General features: G+C 32.7%; 3 protein-coding genes and 1 long non-coding RNA gene across 4 annotated transcripts; 3 read left to right on the top strand and 1 right to left on the bottom strand.

Annotated features, from left to right (window-relative positions):
- The first annotated feature begins 3,874 nt into the window (after positions 1–3,874).
- On the top strand, positions 3,875–6,568 carry LOC105109082 (subtilisin-like protease). Its single transcript, XM_011003672.1, has one exon. It carries the CDS (start codon positions 3,930–3,932, stop codon positions 6,249–6,251), a length of 2,322 nt encoding a protein of 773 aa, XP_011001974.1. The 5' UTR covers positions 3,875–3,929; the 3' UTR covers positions 6,252–6,568.
- Positions 6,569–10,489: 3,921 nt separating this feature from the next.
- Positions 10,490–13,160, top strand: LOC105109080 (uncharacterized). The gene is made up of 4 exons (XM_011003671.1): positions 10,490–11,688; positions 12,037–12,203; positions 12,320–12,404; positions 12,790–13,160. Exons 1-4 carry the CDS (start codon positions 10,799–10,801, stop codon positions 12,986–12,988), a joined length of 1,341 nt encoding a protein of 446 aa, XP_011001973.1. The 5' UTR covers positions 10,490–10,798; the 3' UTR covers positions 12,989–13,160.
- Positions 13,020–13,950, bottom strand: LOC105109081 (uncharacterized). The gene is made up of 2 exons (XR_839166.1): positions 13,701–13,950; positions 13,020–13,607 (listed from the first exon to the last, which is right to left on the bottom strand). It is a non-coding gene; the product is annotated as an uncharacterized LOC105109081 (long non-coding RNA).
- Positions 13,951–15,555: 1,605 nt separating this feature from the next.
- Positions 15,556–17,100, top strand: LOC105109104 (uncharacterized). Its single transcript, XM_011003704.1, has 2 exons — positions 15,556–15,750; positions 16,121–17,100. Exons 1-2 carry the CDS (start codon positions 15,556–15,558, stop codon positions 17,036–17,038), a joined length of 1,113 nt encoding a protein of 370 aa, XP_011002006.1. The 3' UTR covers positions 17,039–17,100.
- Positions 17,101–19,681: the final 2,581 nt, after the last annotated feature.

Raw genomic sequence — 19,681 nt, 5'->3', positions numbered from 1 at the left:
CGTGGACAGATGTGCCAACTGAGTGGGGAACTATAGCATTCACCAATTTATTTTGTGAAGCTCTGTCTTGCTGTCTGATGCATAGTAATTAACCCCGTGACATGGTAGTTTACGAGCAGGTGGAAGAGTTAACTTGATAAAAAATTTAAGAAAAAAAATAATTAAAAATCAATCAAATTCTAACCGAAATAATTAGGTTAGGAGTTGATTGGATGAAATCGAATTAATTATGGGTTAATTTTCTTAACATCTAATCCTGATCTGAAGCAAGAGGTCCTGTGTAGACGTGTAGGCCAAGCTAAATTTAAATAGCGATAGCGCGGAAGATTTTACTTTTTAATATATATATATTGAAAAAAATTTAAATTTAAATTTTATTTTTTTAATATTTATTTTTAATATATAAAAAAAATTCATTGAATATAAAAAAATTAAAATCAACAAAAATCACAGCTAGGCCGCATTAATAAACAGTCGCATTAATATAAAGTGAGTTGATGCGTCGTTCTCCACGTGGTCATTGCGAGGCAATTAAAGCACGAGACATGTATCTCATGCGTATTTAAAACAACGGTCATTCATATTTGTATATTAAAACAAATATTTAATAATAAAGTAGTAATTATTCTTAAAAATATTTTTTATTTAAAAATATATTAAAATAATATTTAAAAAATTTAAATTTTTTTTATATCAATATATTAAAACCATATGAAAATGCTACAAAAAAATTAATTTCAAACAAAAATAAAAATATTTTTTTAAAACAAAAAAATTATTTTCAATGTATAAAATCCAAATTACAGGTATAAAAGACATTGTTTGTTTCACAAAAACTAATTTTTTAAATTTTTATTTGATATTAAAAAACTAGTCAATAAAGTAAAATTTAAATTGATTTTAAAAAAAATTATTTTATTTTGGATGAAAAACACTTTCTAGAGATTCCAGAAATCATGAAAAAATTAAAAATATCATATTATTTGCTGATTATAAAAAATTTGATTTTCAAACTTTTAATTGATACATGTTTTGTTTTCAAATTTTATTCAATTTCACTTCTTGAAATTTGATTTAATTTGATTTTTATAATTTTTTTTTTAATTCGAACTTTTTATTTATCAAATTTGGTCATTGTTTTTTTTGTTATTATTTATTTTATTTGAAATAATTTATGAAATTATTATTATTATTATTTCAATTTTATCACCTTTTAATTTTTTTAATCTGTTATATTTGATCTCTATTATTTTAATTTTTATTTATTTTATTTGAGATAATTATGAAATTATATTTTTTAAATTTTATTCTCATTCAACCTAATTTGTAAAATTGTTTTTTATTATTTTAATAAACTTAAAAAATATTAATAATTTATTTTTCAGTTCATTTTCCATAACATAATCAAATACTAAAAAAAAATTTCAACTTATATTTTTCATCTCGCTATCAAATATAAAAAAATAATTTATTTTTCAATAATTTGATTTTAAAAAAACTACATTTAAAAATAAAATTATTTTTTAACAAACAAACAAGACTTTGGTGATGGTAATTTTTCTTAAATTGTTTTTAAAAGGTGAGAATAATTCCTCATGCATCTTTATTATCAATCAAAACTTTTTTCTTGTAAAATTTTTAAAAATAAATGTCTCACATAATGATTTGTTTTAAAAAAATTAATAATTTTTTTAAATAATATAAAAAAATAAAAAATAAAAATCTTTAACCATTTTATTAATCTCGTCCAAGCTTACTAACCTACTTCTAGAGTATATATGTCTTTTGTTTTTTAAATAGTTTTTAATAAAAAAAATTTATTTTTTGTATTTTTAGATTACCTTAATTTATTAATATTAAAATTATTTTTTAAAAATTAATTTATAATAAAAATTATTTTAAAAAAATAAAATGACATTTTATGTTGCTTTAAAAGCCTATTCAGAATTATAGTTGTAGTTATTTTTTTTTAAAATTTTATATTGAAGTGTTTTAAAATAATTTTTTTATTTTTTTAAAATTAATCTATTAAAATAATCCAAAATATATAAAGTTAATTTTTTATAAAAAAATTAATTTTTTTTAAAATATTATACACACCATATTCACAAACAGTATCTATTCTTACGTGACCACTTGTTCGTAAAGTAGAAGGTGGGGGGGCAAAGTGTGGAAACTGTCTCCATCAATGCGAGACGGTCCATCCCAAGCAAGTTACTTTATTTTTACTTATTTATTTATTTATTTTTACTTTTACTTTTACTTTTATAAACAGTTACCGTAATTTAGATTCCTTCTGATCTCACAATCCATATGTTAGGAGCTCGGACCCTGCCTGCACTGTCGTACCATTCATTTTAGAACAAGTGGACAGGCAAGGTACTGAAACGGTGAGTCCCACTAATCCGACGGTCATGATTAAAATCATGTGCAACTAGCGATGTCAAATAATTTTGTCATCGTTTCAACACCAACTGACCACCTCCACCCCTGTAAAAGCTAAGAAAGCGGTCCCACCATTTCATGCCATCGTCCTTCACTTTAAAATACTCAATCAAACCTCCAGCCTTTTCCTACTTTATTTATTTATTTATCTTTATTTTCATTCTCTCTCTTCTGGGAAATTGACGTGGACGACATATCCAAGTCTTGATTCTCTCACGTCACCATTTAGATGGTGATTGAAAATGTAATAAGCGTTGTTTTTAAAATTTTTAAAGTATTTTTTATTTAAAATATATTAAAATATTTTTTTATTTTTAAAAAATTATTTTTAATATTAACACACTAAAATAATTTAAAAATATTAAAATATGTTAATTTAAAATAAAAATAAAAATATTAAATTTTTTAAAAATAATTTTTAAATATAAAAACAAATAAAACCTTAAAATATTTCCTCGTTCATGTGATGTTCATGTAAAAACAAATAAAACCTTAAAATATTTCCGCGTTAATATGATAAGTAGTTGTTATATAAAAATATTTTTTAAAAATATATTTTTTAAAATTATTCAAAATATCAATATATTAAATTAATATAAAAAATTAAAAAATAATTTAGAAAAAAATAAATTTTTTATTTTTTTAAAAGCATTTTTGTAATTAAAAAACTAATAAGCTTATACTCAATTAAGATTACAATGTTCTGATTAATCATATGGATTCTTGTTTTTTTTTTAAAACAAATTAAAATTATTATTTTTAATTTTTTCAGTTTTAACTCAAGTTAATTGAGTGATAGAATAATTCATTGAATTACTTTTTTACTTTTACCTATTTATTGTTAAAACTATTTTAATTAAAATTAATGATGAACTAAGTTTTAAATTGCAAATTTATAAAAACAATATATTAAACTAAACTAAATCAAGTTTAATAATTATAAAAATGTCATTTTTTAGCAAATACCTAGATAGATAGTGTCGTTAACACGTTGAAGTTCTTTAAATTCAACGTTTAATAAAACACTTATTAATTAATAAACAGAAAAAAAAGAAATTACATTGATCATGTCGTAAAAATAACAACTTCCTTTTTAGACCACTCTAAATTGAACAACAGAACAGGGATGGTTTATATTAAATGATTTTAAAAAATATATAGTTTTATTTTTAATCAAACCGAAGGTTTAAAAAAAAGCTCTAACTGCTAGACAAAAAAATAATTAAGGTCACACAAAAATACTGGTGACTCGTGAACTGAGCAAAAGAACAAGAAAATATCCGCAGACATTTCCAAATTCCAATATTTTTAAGTTAATCAACAATTAATTAAATTACTAATCACATTTAGTTTTTAATCTAAACTCTTAAGATAAAGAAAATTACAAAAGCCATAAAAAAAAAAGGGGGACAATAATCCCTTTATTCTCTCTATATCTTCCCCATCCCTGTCGGTCACGGACACCCACTTCACTCTCAACTTCAATGGCTCCTTTTCCCTCCCATCCCATCCTCTTTTCCTTCCTCCTCTTGTCCTCCTTCCCACTCCTCTCCCTCTCCGCCGTTGATCAACCCTATAAAACCTACATCGTACGCATTGACGCTCAATCTAAGCCCTACGTTTTCCTGACGCACTACCACTGGTACACCACTGAATTCACTGACGCCCCTCAAATACTCCACACTTACGACACCGTTTTCCATGGCTTTTCCGCCACACTCACACCAGACCACGCCGCCACTCTCAGCCAACACCCATCAGTCCTTGCCGTGATTGAAGACCAACGGAAACAACTCCACACCACTCGGTCTCCTCAGTTTCTTGGACTCAGAAACCAACGTGGTCTCTGGTCGGAATCTGATTATGGTTCTGATGTTATCATTGGCGTTCTCGATACCGGGATCTGGCCAGAACGACGGAGCTTCTCTGACGTCAATCTTGGAGCGATTCCTGCTCGCTGGAAAGGAATTTGTGAAGTCGGCGAAAGATTTTCAGCAAGAAACTGCAACAAGAAGTTGATTGGTGCCCGGTTTTTTATCAAAGGACACGAGGCAGCAAGTGGGAGCACGGGACCGATCACTCCTATTAATGAAACTGTGGAGTTTAAGTCTCCACGAGATGCCGATGGTCATGGGACTCACACGGCATCAACTGCCGCAGGAAGGCATGTGTTTGGTGCTAGCATGGAAGGGTACGCGGCAGGGATTGCTAAAGGGGTTGCGCCGAAAGCACGTTTGGCCGTTTATAAAGTTTGTTGGAAGAATGCGGGGTGTTTTGATTCTGATATTTTAGCTGCTTTTGATGCTGCGGTTAAAGATGGAGTTGATGTTATTTCGATTTCCATTGGTGGTGGTGATGGGATTTCGGCACCTTATTATCTTGATCCGATTGCCATCGGTGCTTATGGTGCGGCTTCTAGAGGGGTTTTTGTCTCGTCTTCGGCTGGGAATGACGGGCCTAATTTAATGTCAGTGACGAATCTTGCTCCGTGGATTGTTACTGTTGGTGCTGGAACAATTGACAGGAATTTCCCTGCAGAAGTTGTTCTTGGTAATGGGAAGAGATTATCTGGTGTTTCGCTATATGCTGGTTTGCCATTGAGTGGTAAAATGTATCCTCTGGTTTATCCGGGGAAATCAGGGGTTTTGTCTGCGTCCCTGTGTATGGAAAATTCATTGGATCCTCGTGTGGTGAAGGGAAAAATTGTTGTTTGCGATCGCGGAAGTAGCGCAAGAGTGGCAAAAGGGTTGGTTGTTAAGAAAGCTGGAGGTGTTGGCATGATTCTTGCCAATGGAATTTCTAATGGTGAAGGTTTAGTTGGCGATGCTCATTTAATTCCTACTTGTGCTCTTGGTTCTGATGAGGGTGATACAGTCAAGGCTTATGTTTCAGCCACTTCGAATCCGGTTGCTACTATTGCTTTCAAGGGTACTGTGATCGGAATCAAACCAGCTCCTGTTGTGGCTTCGTTTTCGGGTAGGGGGCCAAATGGATTGACCCCGGAGATTCTGAAGCCGGACTTGATTGCTCCTGGGGTGAACATTCTTGCTGCTTGGACGGATGCTGTTGGTCCAACTGGATTGGATTCAGATACACGAAAAACTGAATTCAACATTCTTTCAGGCACTTCAATGGCATGTCCTCATGTAAGTGGGGCCGCAGCCTTGCTGAAATCTGCCCACCCAGATTGGAGTCCGGCAGCAATTAGGTCTGCAATGATGACCACTGCCAATACATTCAATAATCTAAACCAGCCAATGACTGATGAGGCCACTGGAAACGTGTCGTCATCATACGATTTAGGTGCAGGGCATCTCAATCTTGATCGAGCAATGGATCCAGGGTTGGTTTATGATATTACCAACAACGATTATGTGAACTTTTTGTGTGGAATTGGATACGGGCCTAGAGTAATTCAGGTGATCACGCGGTCACCTGTGAGTTGTCTAGAGAAGAAACCATTGCCAGAGAACCTCAATTACCCTTCAATCGCAGCATTGCTTCCAAGCTCAGCAAAGGGAGCAACAAGCAAGACATTCATTAGAACAGTCACCAATGTGGGTCAACCGGACGCTGTTTATCGTTTCACAACCCAAGCTCCAAAAGGGGTTACAGTGACAGTGAAACCACCAAAATTGGTGTTCACCGAGGCCGTGAAGAAGCAGAGCTTCATTGTAACCATAACGGCCAACACCCGGAATCTGATGCTGGATGATTCGGGTGCTGTATTCGGGTCAATTTCGTGGTCTGATGGGAAGCATGTCGTTAGGAGTTCCATTTTGGTGACCCAGATAGATCCTTTGTAAACTTCCACTTGGATCATATCTTATGATCGGTAAGGTTGGCTGGCAGATGGTTAAGCTAGCGTTGAGGTAGCAAGAGAGAGTGTGAGGTAGCATAGGTGTAGAATTTGCTACGTATAAGTGTGTGTTGCCACCCTTCTTTCTGCTGGCTGCCAGGTTAGTACTAAGGCCAAGAACTGCTTTTGAGGGATGGTTAGTGTGAGTTCTTTCTTTGTTTTTTCCTGTCCTTGTTAAATTATATCTGTTACCATCCTTTTTTCCATGTAATGTTGTATATGTATAAACTTGACAAGTTTATATAAGCTGATAGATATTAGTTATTTTCTTGGTTGCATTGTTATTATAAAAAGTTGAATTTTCTTGGTTGCATTGTTATTATAAAAATTTGAAAAATAAAAAAATATTATTTAAATACATTTCCTATCAAATTACACTTTACTTTTCAGTGTAAAAGTCTTTGCAGTGTAGAAGTTTGAAGAGTTGAGGAAGAAATCTACTGAAAATGCCAGATGCTGTCAATTCGTAGATTGACCATTGCTTAGATTTGTCGATTTCTAGAGTTTTCTAATGCTGATGTCTATCAAATTTCATTAGATTGCGGCACCGATGCTGGCTTTGGTAAAGCTTTTTTCTCGAATAACACAAGTCATGAAGCATCCGTCCCCAGTAAAGCGTCTGTTAGAAAATTGAATTTTGCTAGTCTCTTCGGTTGACCTCTACTTTTGGCCTTTTGGCCACCGGCTAAAAGCTGGTCGACAAACATGTTATTAACTCTTGTAGAAATGATATTTACTGGGAAATTTATCCGCAAGCCTGTTTCGCTTCCCTAAAAGTGGACCTGACACATGCAGAAGGTGGACGATTCGTGAGATCCCAGGTGCTCTGGTGTTTTATACATACACAAAATAATCTTAAATGCAACTCCTACTGCCTTTCGAAAATCCTGCAACATAGGATAGTAGCAGCAATATATTTGTTGAACAAGGATATTTGTGACTTAAGATTGGATAATATATATTCCAATAGCATAAATGTCTTACATATGAGAGCACCCTTCTTTTCTTCTCTCCCTTTGCTTCATTTATTTCTCCTTTTTCTCTTTCCGAGCTCTTTATCATAGTGCTCCTTGTCTCCACCTTGACAAGCACGTACACCAAGAACTCCGCAGTGAAAATGAAATGTTTCAGTATGCGTCTGAGCAGGTTAACTTCACCGCACTTGGTTTTTGTGATTTATAAAACCCTTAGCAAGGTTTAAGAGACAGGAGAAGACGATGGAAAAGGAATCCATAACTTTTATCTTTTGGAACTGTCTGTCACCTTCCGTGTTGGTCTCCTGCCTCCTTGGATGTTCATTCAGAGGCAAAGTTGCAGATTGATCGACATGGTAAAAGAATCCATAACATTCTAGGATCCGGTTGTTACGCTCACTAATATCATCGTACAATTTTAACCAACATCTTCTTTTTTACTTTCACCATCATCATGTTAACATTATTTTCTTCCTCACCAGAATCATAATCATCTTACCATCATCATCTTTTCTTCCACCTTCACCATAACTACTTCCTTCTTCGTCAACATTATTATCTCACCATAACATTACCACCGCGATGACATTACCTCTACCTGTTTTATTATTATTGTTGTCACCACAGTCATATCATCACTATTTTCTTAATCATCATTATTATGTTACCATCACCTTCTTTTTCATTATCATCACGATTATATTAGCATTATTTTCTTTTCCTCTATTACCATCTTTATTTTCTTACTATTATCATCATTAAAAAATATTTAAAATATTTACACATAAAAATATTTACACAACTATCTTCATCGTCTCACTACTATTTCCATTATTATCGTCATTAAAAAATATTTACACCTAAGAATATTTTTCAAGTTAAACATTAAAAAGTATTATACAATATTTTATATAAAAAATATTTTATATAAAAAATATTTTATGGTTTCATTTATTAAATATTTTATATATTTTATGCGAAACAAACATACCCTAGACATATAATTTAGTATCGTTTCTTAGGTTAAATTCAAATACTTACTAAAATAAAAAAACTCATATTTTCCAACTGATAAATATGATTCCTTGAATGTGCTCTTCTATTAGTATTAGATTGAAAAATTAAGGAAAAAAAATCTATAAAAATCCTCACAATTCCTTTTTATCTCTGCTGGTAAACATATTTTCCAAAGTTGGTGGAGAAAAATAGAGTAATTGGAAGGATTTTAGGGTTTTTTCCCCTTCAATTTCTCAATAGAACCCAAATAGAGCTAGATGTGTATTCAAAGAATAAAAATAAAATCCGGGTTGGAAATCTTGAAAAAAAAATCAGAATTCTTTTCCTAGGAACATCGAATTGACACTTTTTTTCTCGAAATTAATTACCGGAATGACCATCCCTAAAGGAAACCGACCTTTGTATAAGCATTTAATTAAAAAGTAACAAAGGGTATAGAACTGGTGGATCACATTAACGAAATCCGTGCCTGCCATTTTGCCATGTTCATGGGCCAGCCGGAAAGAACTCAATTATTCGAGGCCACATTCCATGGCTAAAACTAATTGGAGCTCGAAAGGCATAGTTTATACTAACTTAGCCGACGCTCCTAGGCTGAACAAAATAAATATCGTCCGGGGAAAGATTTACTTGCAAGTTAATTTTTCTTTTCTATTTTTTTAATTAAAATTTTAGTGCGAGCGTGTATGGTAACGCGGTGAGAGTATATTTTAAAAGTACCGAATCATGCCGACAATTGTGAATTACATTGAAAGCTTCATAAAAAAATCAGAAACTTGGCAGCACTTGATCAGATAAAGTACACGTATTTTTAGATCCAACCAATGAATAAAGATACTGGTGGTGCGCTTCCGTGAAATTGTTTTTGTCGGTGCAATAATATTTATTTTTTAAAATATTTTTTATTTAAAAATAAATTAAAATAATATTTTTTAGTTTTTTAAAATTATTTTTGATATCAACCTATCAAAATAATAAAAATATTATTTAAAATAAAAAATAGTTTTTTAAAACAAAAAATAAAAAACTATACAAACTCAGCCATGAATCCTTGTAAATGACCTATGATTGCAATCCTTACTTCTAATTTATAAGATATTTGAGAGTTTGATAATTTTGTTTTGAAGTGTTTTTTATTAAAAAATATATTAAAATAATATTAAAAATAATTTTTTAAAAATAAAAATAAAAATAAAATTTACCCGACCTCCATTTAAGTGCTTAATTGCATCAATCCTGTGGATAGAGTAGGCCTGCGAGCTTGAAACCACAAATCGAAGTGAAATCTAGCTTTCAATAAGATCTTATATGCATGCAATATTATAACTCAAAACGCCTTCAATATTATATGCCTGCATCTTCCATGACATAAAATTATATTATAGGAAGGAACACCTCTTCCGCCCCCTAATAGGCAGGATGTTTTCGACTTAATTTTTTATATAACAAGATAAGTTCTTTCGCGTCCGAATCTTGCATGAGCTATCGTTATAGTTGCTATGTTTGCAAATAATATTTTGTTCACAATATCTTTAAATTTGGACCCAAAGTAATAATGCAGAGGATAAATAGCTAAATTGCTAAACCTGGGTAGATCCAAAATCTCAAATAAGATATATACCTAATCACATGTATTTGCTTGTTTTTTTTTGTTTTTGTTTTTTTTTTGTTTTATGTACCATTGATATTTTTTTTTAATTTAATAGGATTATTAAACCTAATTAAATCAATAATTAAATTTCAGATCTTTCTTACTTCTTTAAAAAAATTAGCACTGTTTGAATTTTTTTATTAAAAAAATAACTAGACTCATGATACAATACAGTCCATCTATCTAATATGTTTCCATCCAATATATATGAATATTGTCTTTTAATAGTAAAAATAGATGTGTGGTCTTTAATAAATATTTATATTTAATTACGAGGAAGTTAATAGAATTTTTGTTTAAACATTTTTGATTTTAGAAGATTTTTGTTTAAACATTTTTTATTTAAAAGATATTAAAATAAAACTTCCAGTTTTTTTTATAGTTTTAAAGTAATGACATAAAATATAAAAAAAATTATTTTAATATATTTTAAAGTAAAAAGATATTTTAAACCCAAGCACAGCTACTCTGCTAAATGTCAAGAAATTCATAGCACAAAACTTGACAGCCATACATTTGAGGCTCACCTAATCAACAATCGGCACGCATTTGCATCGCATTCAAGACATGAAATTCAGTAGCTTAAGTTGGTACAAATCGTCTCAGATTCAAGCACTTGTCCAGCAGAGTATCAATTCATCATCATCCAAAGAACTGACAAGTGACATGAAACGGTACTCACACGACCAGCGAAAGCCACGAATCTCTACAGGTTCCTCGAAACTCCCGGCCGACACGGCTTCTATTTCCTTCAATCTGAAGATTACAGAACCGTTAAATCCCCCCTAAGATCTCTCACTGCTCGTCTACACTAAAACATCAAACCTAAAAAGAAACAAACTTGCTTACCAAATGTCATCTCCAAAGCGCAGCTCTCTTTACCCACAAGTTATTCTCTCAAACCCAGAAGCCATTTCTGCCACTTCTTCTACTCCATCCTCTTTGTATCCTACTATTGGCATGAAAGAATTGGCAGAGAATCTCTTCCCTGAAGACGACAACAACAACGACTTAGGTTCGCCGCTGGGCTCAAACTCTGAACCCCATGAAGAAGTCCTGATCAAGATTTCAGGATCAATAGTTCATTTGATTGAGAGAGATCATAGCGTGGAACTGGCTTGTGGGGATTTCTTTATAGTGAGTCTGAAACAAGGTGACACTATTGTTGCTGTTTTTGCTCGTGTAGGTGATGATATTCAGTGGCCTCTGGCTAATGATGAGGCAGCAGTAAAGCTTGATGGATCACATTATTTTATCACTCTTCGGGTGCCTGGAAATGAAGCAGATAGGGGTGAGTTAAATAAGGGAGAAGTTGAGTTGTTGAATTATGGGGTTACTTTTGCTTCGAAAGGACAAGAGGGTTTGTTGAAGGAGTTAGATAAGATATTGGAATGTTATAGCTCGTTTTCGGTGCAAGAAGTGAAGGAGAGTGGAGGGAAGTGGGAGGTAGTTGATGGGAGCGTAGCGGAGAAGATATCCCCGGATGAGTTAGAGAAGAAGAAAGAATTGACGGAGAAGAGTTCTGCCGCGTATTGGACAGTGTTGGCTCCTAATGTGGAGGATTATAGCTCAAGTGTTGCTAGGTTGATTGCGGCGGGGTCAGGGCAGTTGATCAAGGGAATTTTATGGTGTGGAGATGTGACTGTGGATAGGTTGAAGTGGGGTAATGAGTTCTTCAAGATAAGGATTGACAAGAGTTCGGATTCAGATATCAGTCCAGGGACTCTGAGGAGGATCAAAAGGTTTGGTTTCACCGTTGATTATTGGTTTAATTTTTTATTATTGGGTTTCAATTCTAATTTTTTAAACATTAAGCTATCTAGTTTTGCTAATTTTTTTAAGAAATTTTATTGTTATGGCTGATCTCATCATTCTGTCTGTGGACTTTGTATGGTTATAACAGAAGCAGCATTCTCTTTGATTTTTGGAGTTGCATAAATGCTTTTTGATATGCATATTGGTGCTCACCTCTGAATTTTAAAGATGTAAATAATTTTTATTATGTTCGTTTCCCCTCCCCTCATTGGTTCGTGTAAATTAATATTAAGTAGTATGTATTGATTCATGATTTTATCGCGGGATGTTTGCAGGGTTAAGAAGTTGACGAAAATGTCGGAGGGAGTGGCTCTTGGAATTCTTACTGGGGTTGTGAAAGTCTCTGGATTCTTTACGAGTCCAATTGTGAACTCTAGAGTGGGCAAGAAATTTTTTAGCCTAATGCCAGGAGAAATTGTTCTTGCTTCCTTGGATGGATTTAGTAAGTGATTCGTTCGCAATTGTTTGGTTTGTTTTTCCTCGATTTGTGAGGTTGTCAGAACTGTAATCCGACTCACAATACTGTTTCCTCCGCGTGCCATTTCTGTGCTTGTGCAGACAAGGTGTGTGATGCTGTTGAAGTTGCTGGAAAGAATGTCATGTCAACCTCGTCAATTGTGACAACTGGACTTGTCTCACACCGGTATATCTCAATCTAATTCTTAAAATTGATGCTCCACTTGAATAATCGTTTATCACAATAAACTTTATCATCAGTTTAATTGCTTTTTTTCTTTTGGCACTATACTCCAATTGTTTTCATTCAAACAAGTGTAATGTTGCTGGCGAGTTGGAATTAAAAGCTGTGGTGATTCTGTTCCTCTATGGTGCATTTTTTATTTTTCTATAAGGTTGTTGGTTGCTTTAGAGGCAGGTCTTGTTCCCCTGATCTGGGTATCTGGCCAGCAGTGGCAGGATAGTCTTGGATGAGATTTTAGACAGGATACATAGTCTGAATCGAACATTTAACTTTCTATGCTTATACATGACTTCTCATTTGATGCTATGATTGGATTTTTCTTTTACAGATATGGAGAAGAAGCGGGGAAGGCAACAAATGAAGGGTTTGATGCTGCTGGTCATGCTATTGGTACTGCCTGGGCTGTCTTCAAGATAAGAAAGGCTCTTAACCCAAAGAGTGTCTTCAAACCAACAACTCTTGTAAAAGCTGCTGCACGGGCAAATTCCACTGGAATGAAGGCTAAAAATATACCAATTGAAGACTGAAGACAACTAATCTTCTACTTGTTCTTTTTTTAACGAGGAGGAAATCCCACAAGGCTGCTTTTTAGTTTGTTGAGTTTGTAATAGCTTGTCAGGGAATGTAAATCTCTTTATGTATGTGTTGATTTCGTTTTACTTCTCTAATGGATGATTTTAAGGGATCAAGTTTTGTGTATTATTCGTTTCTTTTACCTGGATGTCAGCAGCGAAGGCTTTTCTTACCTGGCACTAGCACAGAATAAGAGGTGAATTGGTGGCTGACAAAATGAAATCTTTGTCTCAAATATCTTGTAGATTGAGAAAGATACATCAGTCCTTACTGGACTCTTAGAAGTACAATATACATGTACTTATTGACACAACTGACGAATCTAGTTTGCTTACAAAATTCACTGCTTGAAATGCGTGTAATCAATTCATTGCTCTCTCTCTCAGACCTCAGTAACTAGATTTAAATATGGCTTGTAAGTTTAGAGATCCAACACAATCCCGGCAACAGAGCCAACAGCTGCAGCTACGGTGACCACGAGGCAACTCATACTGAAAATCGGAAGCCCTAGCCAATGGCTCGTCTATCGCCCGATCTTCTTCTGAGAATAATGCATCTCGATGGACAATAGACCTGCAAGTGCACTACGGAAAGATCAACGTGAAACTTGAATCTTGTCATAGATTCATGACTTGTAAGGTCATTACTGCTTGAAAAATATCAAACCTGATAGACACCAACAAGGTGAACGACGATTGCAACATTGGCAATGTCTAATAGCCAATAGGGGTTGTAGAATCCAAAGCCAGTCAAAAGATTTCCTAGGGCATAATTTCCAAAAGCTGCATTAGCCCATGCATCCACAAAGTAACTAGAAAACTGTTGTTATAATCATGCTAAATAAAGTTGCTTTCTTCGTGCTAATTTTTTTTTGTTATAACACGGTTTCAAACCGTTTCTAAATGGGGCTAAATGTTACTAGCTAGATGTGGTGTTTTTGCATGTGATGTAATTTGAAGCACAATGATTACTTTTATATATGTATTGAATTGATTGTGCTACAGAGTTATTTTTATTTAAAAATATATTAAAATAATATTTATATCAACCCACTGCAATCCACCGCACCAGCGATGTTGCAGGGTGGCTTGTGAATGGGGCACGGTTCCTTTTGTTATGCGGAGGAAGTGTGAAAAGAGAAGAGATTACGTAAACAGCCATTGTGGATTAAAAGCCTAAGGTAACTAAATTTGTGGCAAGTGAATGCAAGTTGCATAAACTAACCAAATAATCTAAATAGCTAAAAAGCACAAACCATTAATCCTAACTGTCACTAAGCCCAGGAGGTGTCTGACAAAGTGATCTTAAAAAAGAAGCATTTAAAAAAACAAAAGGAATTCTTCTTCGCTACTCAAACAAAGCAGAAAAAAAGAAGAGAAGCAGCTAATCTCTTGGAGTCCTCACAAAAGCACCAGGACAGTGTTTGCTTGCTAGCTGCCCCCCTGCAAAAGCAATATCTAAGCTTGTGAAAAAAACAACGATTGCTAAGCACACATTCAGTAGCACTATGTGCATGGAGTTACTGAAATTAATGAAGAGAGAATTAAGTGAAGGGTAAACATATTTTGAAGCCGAAGAAATGCAAGCCACTGGAAGCTATTGCTAATGACTAAAGGCATGCAATACGAGTACTCACATTTGCTTAACCCCCAGTTATTTTGCCTTTCGTTGCAACCGATTCTTGATTAAATGCTTTCAAATCTCTCCTTTTTTTTCCCGGCCTTCTATTCAAATGGTGCATTCGACACTGCAGGCATTAAAAAATAATAATTATTTTTTTATATTTTTTAAAAATTATTTTAATAAAAATAAATTTTACAAATTAAAAATATTATTATTATTATTATATATTTTTAAATAAAAAATATTTTAAACTGCAGTCACTGTTATATTCCAAAAAGCCCACAATATATATTTTAGAAAATAATCAACGGCAACACAGTGGACATCATGCCAGTTTACAACTAAAATTACAAGCATAAAGACAAAATAAGATTTCAGGGTATGAAATTGGGTGCATTATAAGACTATATATATTATGGTAGCATGTCATTTTTATCAAGATTTATCCACAAATTCACGAATAAACTGTTTTTGCAAGATTCATGATCCTAAACATTTGACTGATTAATTTTTATTTTATTTTTTTATGAAAACCAGATTGATTTCATATGGGCGAGTTGGCTACATTTGGTCTCTTCCAACAGGAGGAGCAGTGAACATCGTTACCATTCAAGGCTATCACAAACCCTCAACAGAGGCACCACATTTTCAATTCGAGTTGGTCCAATGCAGCCCAACACATTTCTTTTTTCTTGATTTAAATCTCTCTTTTCTGGCGGGCAGTTACAGAGAATTTTTTATTTTTTTCTAAATTACTGTGACAACTGTCACTACTAATCATTTCCCTACAAAATAGGAGCACCCCGTTTGCGTGCATTTTCGAGAGGCCTATATATTCTCCTCTCTCTCTTCTCTCCCTTCAGTCTCCCTACTCTCAATTCATTTATCAAACTCATCAATGGCGGAAGGTATGATAGCTGAGAGCTGCCTGCACCATAAGGTAGAGATGGTGATATTTGAGGCTGCCAGAGCAATTACAAAGCTTAGCAATGTCAAAAGCCTTGAATCTACTCCAGCAGTTACTGCTCTCCAGCTCCTTTCGAGCTCTTACAAGCAAGGACTAAGATTTGCAGCTGTCCAAGCTCTTAACAAGGTCGAATGAATTTATTATAAGTTCTTTTTTTTGGTGTTTGTTGTGATGTTTATATTATGACTATTTCATTTATATTTTATCAAAAATTTTATTTTTTGATCATGTAATCTTGTATTTCTTAAATTATAATATACTTGTTAAATTGTGATCTTGTATTTTTTAAATGATAATTTTGTCCAAGTTATTAACAAGTTCTAATGATTTTACTATAAGTATTTTTTTTTTTAGTGTTTTATTGTACTGTTTATGTTATGACCATTCCATTTGCATTTTATTAAAGGTTTTATTTTGTGATTTTGTGTTTTTTAAATCAGACACAAATTCTGATCTTGTGTAATTTCTTAAATTATTTATTTGTTGTTCTGATCAGACACAAATCTTCGTGAAAACTCTCTCTCGCAAGAATATAATCCTTGAGGTGGAAAGCTCAGACACCATTGACTGTGTCAAAGCTAAGATAGAGCATCAGGAAGGTATCCCCCCTGGCCAACAGATACTCATCTTTTCAGGGAAGCAGCTTGAAGATGAACGCACCCTTGCTGCTTACAACATTCAGGAGGAGTCAGCCCTTCACTTGGTGCTCCGACTTCCAGGTGGCATGCAGATCTTTGTGAAGACTTCGACTGGAAAGACCATTGCCCTGGAAGTTGATAGCTTGGACACCATTGGCAATGTCAAGGCCAAAATCCAGGATAAAGTGGGGATCTCACCAGATAAATCAACGCTGCTATTTTCTGAGAAGCAGCTTGAAGATGATGGAAGGACCTTATCTGACTACAACATCAAGAAGAAATCGATTCTTGAGCTTCAAGAGATCCCAGGCACAAAGCGGAGCAAAAGGTTAACAAAGGGAGGCAGAATCCAGAAATACCTTCCAAAGCTGGTGGATCTTGATGGCGAGATGAAGGCAGGAAAGACACGAAGGCAGCTTCGATTTCGCAAATTACAACAAAGTATGAGTATGCTGGCGGAATCGGAGAAGAATCAGCATATAAAGCTGTGTAGGCGTATTATTAGAGGTGCCCGGAAATACACAGCAGCTTTAGTGGAAGAGAACGAAGTGGAGGCGAGACGAAATGAGCACATGGATCACATGCAGAGAGCAGTGAATATGAAGGGTAACGAGAAGGTCAATGTGCTGGTTCACAGCGATAAAGAAATCAACTCTCTTGAAAAAGCTTTTAAAGAAGCTCCAAGTGGTGTACGAATACTTTTACCGAAAACTCGTGTTTACAATGGGATTCAACGTAGAGCTAGGGGGAAGGGTTTCTGCACTTGGAGGGTGTGAAGGGAATCGACTTTGTTAGGGCGTACTTTTTTTTTTTTTTTTTTAACGATTAGTCCTAGCTGCTGTATGAAACTAGGAATGTTGCTAGTATAAGAATGAAGGCATGTTGCGGGTGAAGTTCGTGGGCAAAATGCCTCTGTTGCTGGTCATTTTAATTTGGCAAAGGTGTTTTTTTGGGCCAGGTTGGTGTAAGAATAAAAGGAGGTCAGGCCTCTCATTTGAACACAATCATTCATTAGGGCTATTCTTCCATTATAGGCTGAGTTATGAGTCCACGGGCCGGGGTTAGGAGGCACAATTCACATGGTTGGGAGGAACCCATTCTTAGCCTGAGGCAGTGTTTGGTTGTGCAATATCTTACAAAGAAAAAAAAATGTATTTTTTAGTTTTTTAGAGCATGTTTGACAAATATATTCTAATAAATTTTTAACAGTTTTCTTTAATAATTTTTGTTTTTTTTGCCAAATAAACCCAAAATGATTTTATAAAATTATAAAAAAAATTCTAGAGATCATTTTACAATTAGTTGTGGATACTCAACATGTTTTCCAATTATTTTTTTAAATATTTGAGCTATAGACTTACACTACTTTTCTTCAAAATTTAATAAAAATTCCTTATTAAAAAACATGCTTTTATTCACGAGCATACGATCAAATTCTAGAAATTTTCATATATATTTTATAAAGAAATAAAAATTATATTTTTATTTTCACAACCCATTTTTAGGTTCTTCCTGTCAAATTTATCATTTTTCCTTATAAAAATAAAAAATAAAAAGCAATAATAATAAAAAGACTAGCAATTTAGCAAAATCTGACCGAGGAAGGTTTTAAATATATATAGAAAAATTAAGCTAGAGTTTTGGATAAAATTGAAAGCCTAATTATGTCCCATCATACCTAATATTAAAAAGATAATATAGATTCAAAGTTAGATTAATTAATTAATGGACAAATTTGTATAAACTTTAAGTCTAGAAACATAATTAGATTTTTAGTAGGCCAATTTAATTTAATTATGATAAAAATTAAAAGATTTAATTAGGTGCAAGAACTTAATTATACTTTTAATAGGTCCAATTAATTTTATTAGGGAATTAATTGCAGATAAATAAAATTTAAAAGCCCAATTTGGACTTAATTGAGAAGATTGAAATTTTAAAGGGTTAAATTTAATTTTTACAAAGTTAATTGATTGAAATCAAGAATAAAATTGTAAGAAAATCAAAGTTTAAGGTCAATTAATAGTTAAATTTACAAAGTTAATTGATATCTTAAAGAACTCACCATAACCACCATTATCCTTGATTTGGATTCAAGAAAAAGACTAGTCAACTATGATTATATATAAAACACTTTAATAAACATGAAATAACTTGAATCAAACTAAAATAATAAGTTTTACAAATTAAAAAACTGAAATCTATAAAGAAGAACACAATATAATTTCAGTAAAAATTCTAACACAAATATGATGCTAACTTTGGACAGTAATTCAATCATTTTAGAAGCCTTTTTTAGAGATGGTTATGCAGATATATTTATAGGCAATTTTTTTAGCTTTCTAATTCAGTAAAGAACAACTCATTTTGACATCTGCATCAAAAGTTATGGGCATAACATCAATTAGTGTTTCGAAAAATCAAATCAGGCCAGCTTGGAAACCACTTTGATGCACATTTTTTTTTCTTCCTTTATGAGTTGTTTTTTTCTTCTTTTTGACCTAAAATAATATAATAACATCCTTTCCAGCTTTTTATACATGTGCTTGCCCTCTTGGATCAATGAATTACTCAAAATAAATCAAATGTTATTTGTTGTGTGGATATATAAGATAATGAATTGTGTTTGGGCTGATTTAAAGGCTGATTTGAGGCTGAATTTAAGCATCATATAAGGATAAAAATATACATATTATTTGGGCTAAGATTAACATTGAAACTTTGAGTGTTTGATGGTTAAAGTTTACACACAACAAAAATCAAGTTTGGGCTTAAAAAAGATCATATGATAATCTTTTTTAGGATTAGAATAGAGTTGATTTTTGGAGCAAACTTAAAGCACTTGTTTGAATTAAGATTTGCTTTAATCTTTAACTAAATTTCTCTTCAAATCTTTTTTTTGAGTTCCGATGTTAAATTTTCTGAAATAATTCATTTAAACTCCAAAAATCTATTAAAACATTAAAAAAAAAAATACATTACTAAAAAGCACATTAATTATTATAAAAAATCCAAATAAAAACAATATATACATATGTAAAATAAGAGATTTAATGACACTTTTGATTCACAATCACACCCCCCAACTTAGATTTTGCTAGTCTTTTAGCAAAGTAAAACATAAAACCTTTGAAATAAAAAGAATAATATTAACTATAATTAGGTTTGACTCATCACACTTGAAGGACCTATCATGCAAATATTTGTATTTTCAACTTAGTGTATACACAATAATGAATAAAAAAAATAAACATACTCACATTCTCTAAATCAAATATCCATACAAAATTTCAAATTCAATCATATTTATCATATAACCAAAATAATTGATTCATGTGAAAACTCAACTTGTAATTTTTCCTTGTCACCACTACAAACAAGATAGCAAACTAGAGAAATATATATATATATATATATAT

Source organism: Populus euphratica, unplaced genomic scaffold (assembly GCF_000495115.2).
Source record: "Populus euphratica unplaced genomic scaffold, PopEup_1.0 scaffold589.1, whole genome shotgun sequence".
Lineage (NCBI taxonomy): Eukaryota > Viridiplantae > Streptophyta > Magnoliopsida > Malpighiales > Salicaceae > Populus > Populus euphratica.
The sequence above is the reverse complement of the archived record's forward strand: the minus strand, read 5'-3'. Positions and strand labels throughout refer to the sequence as shown.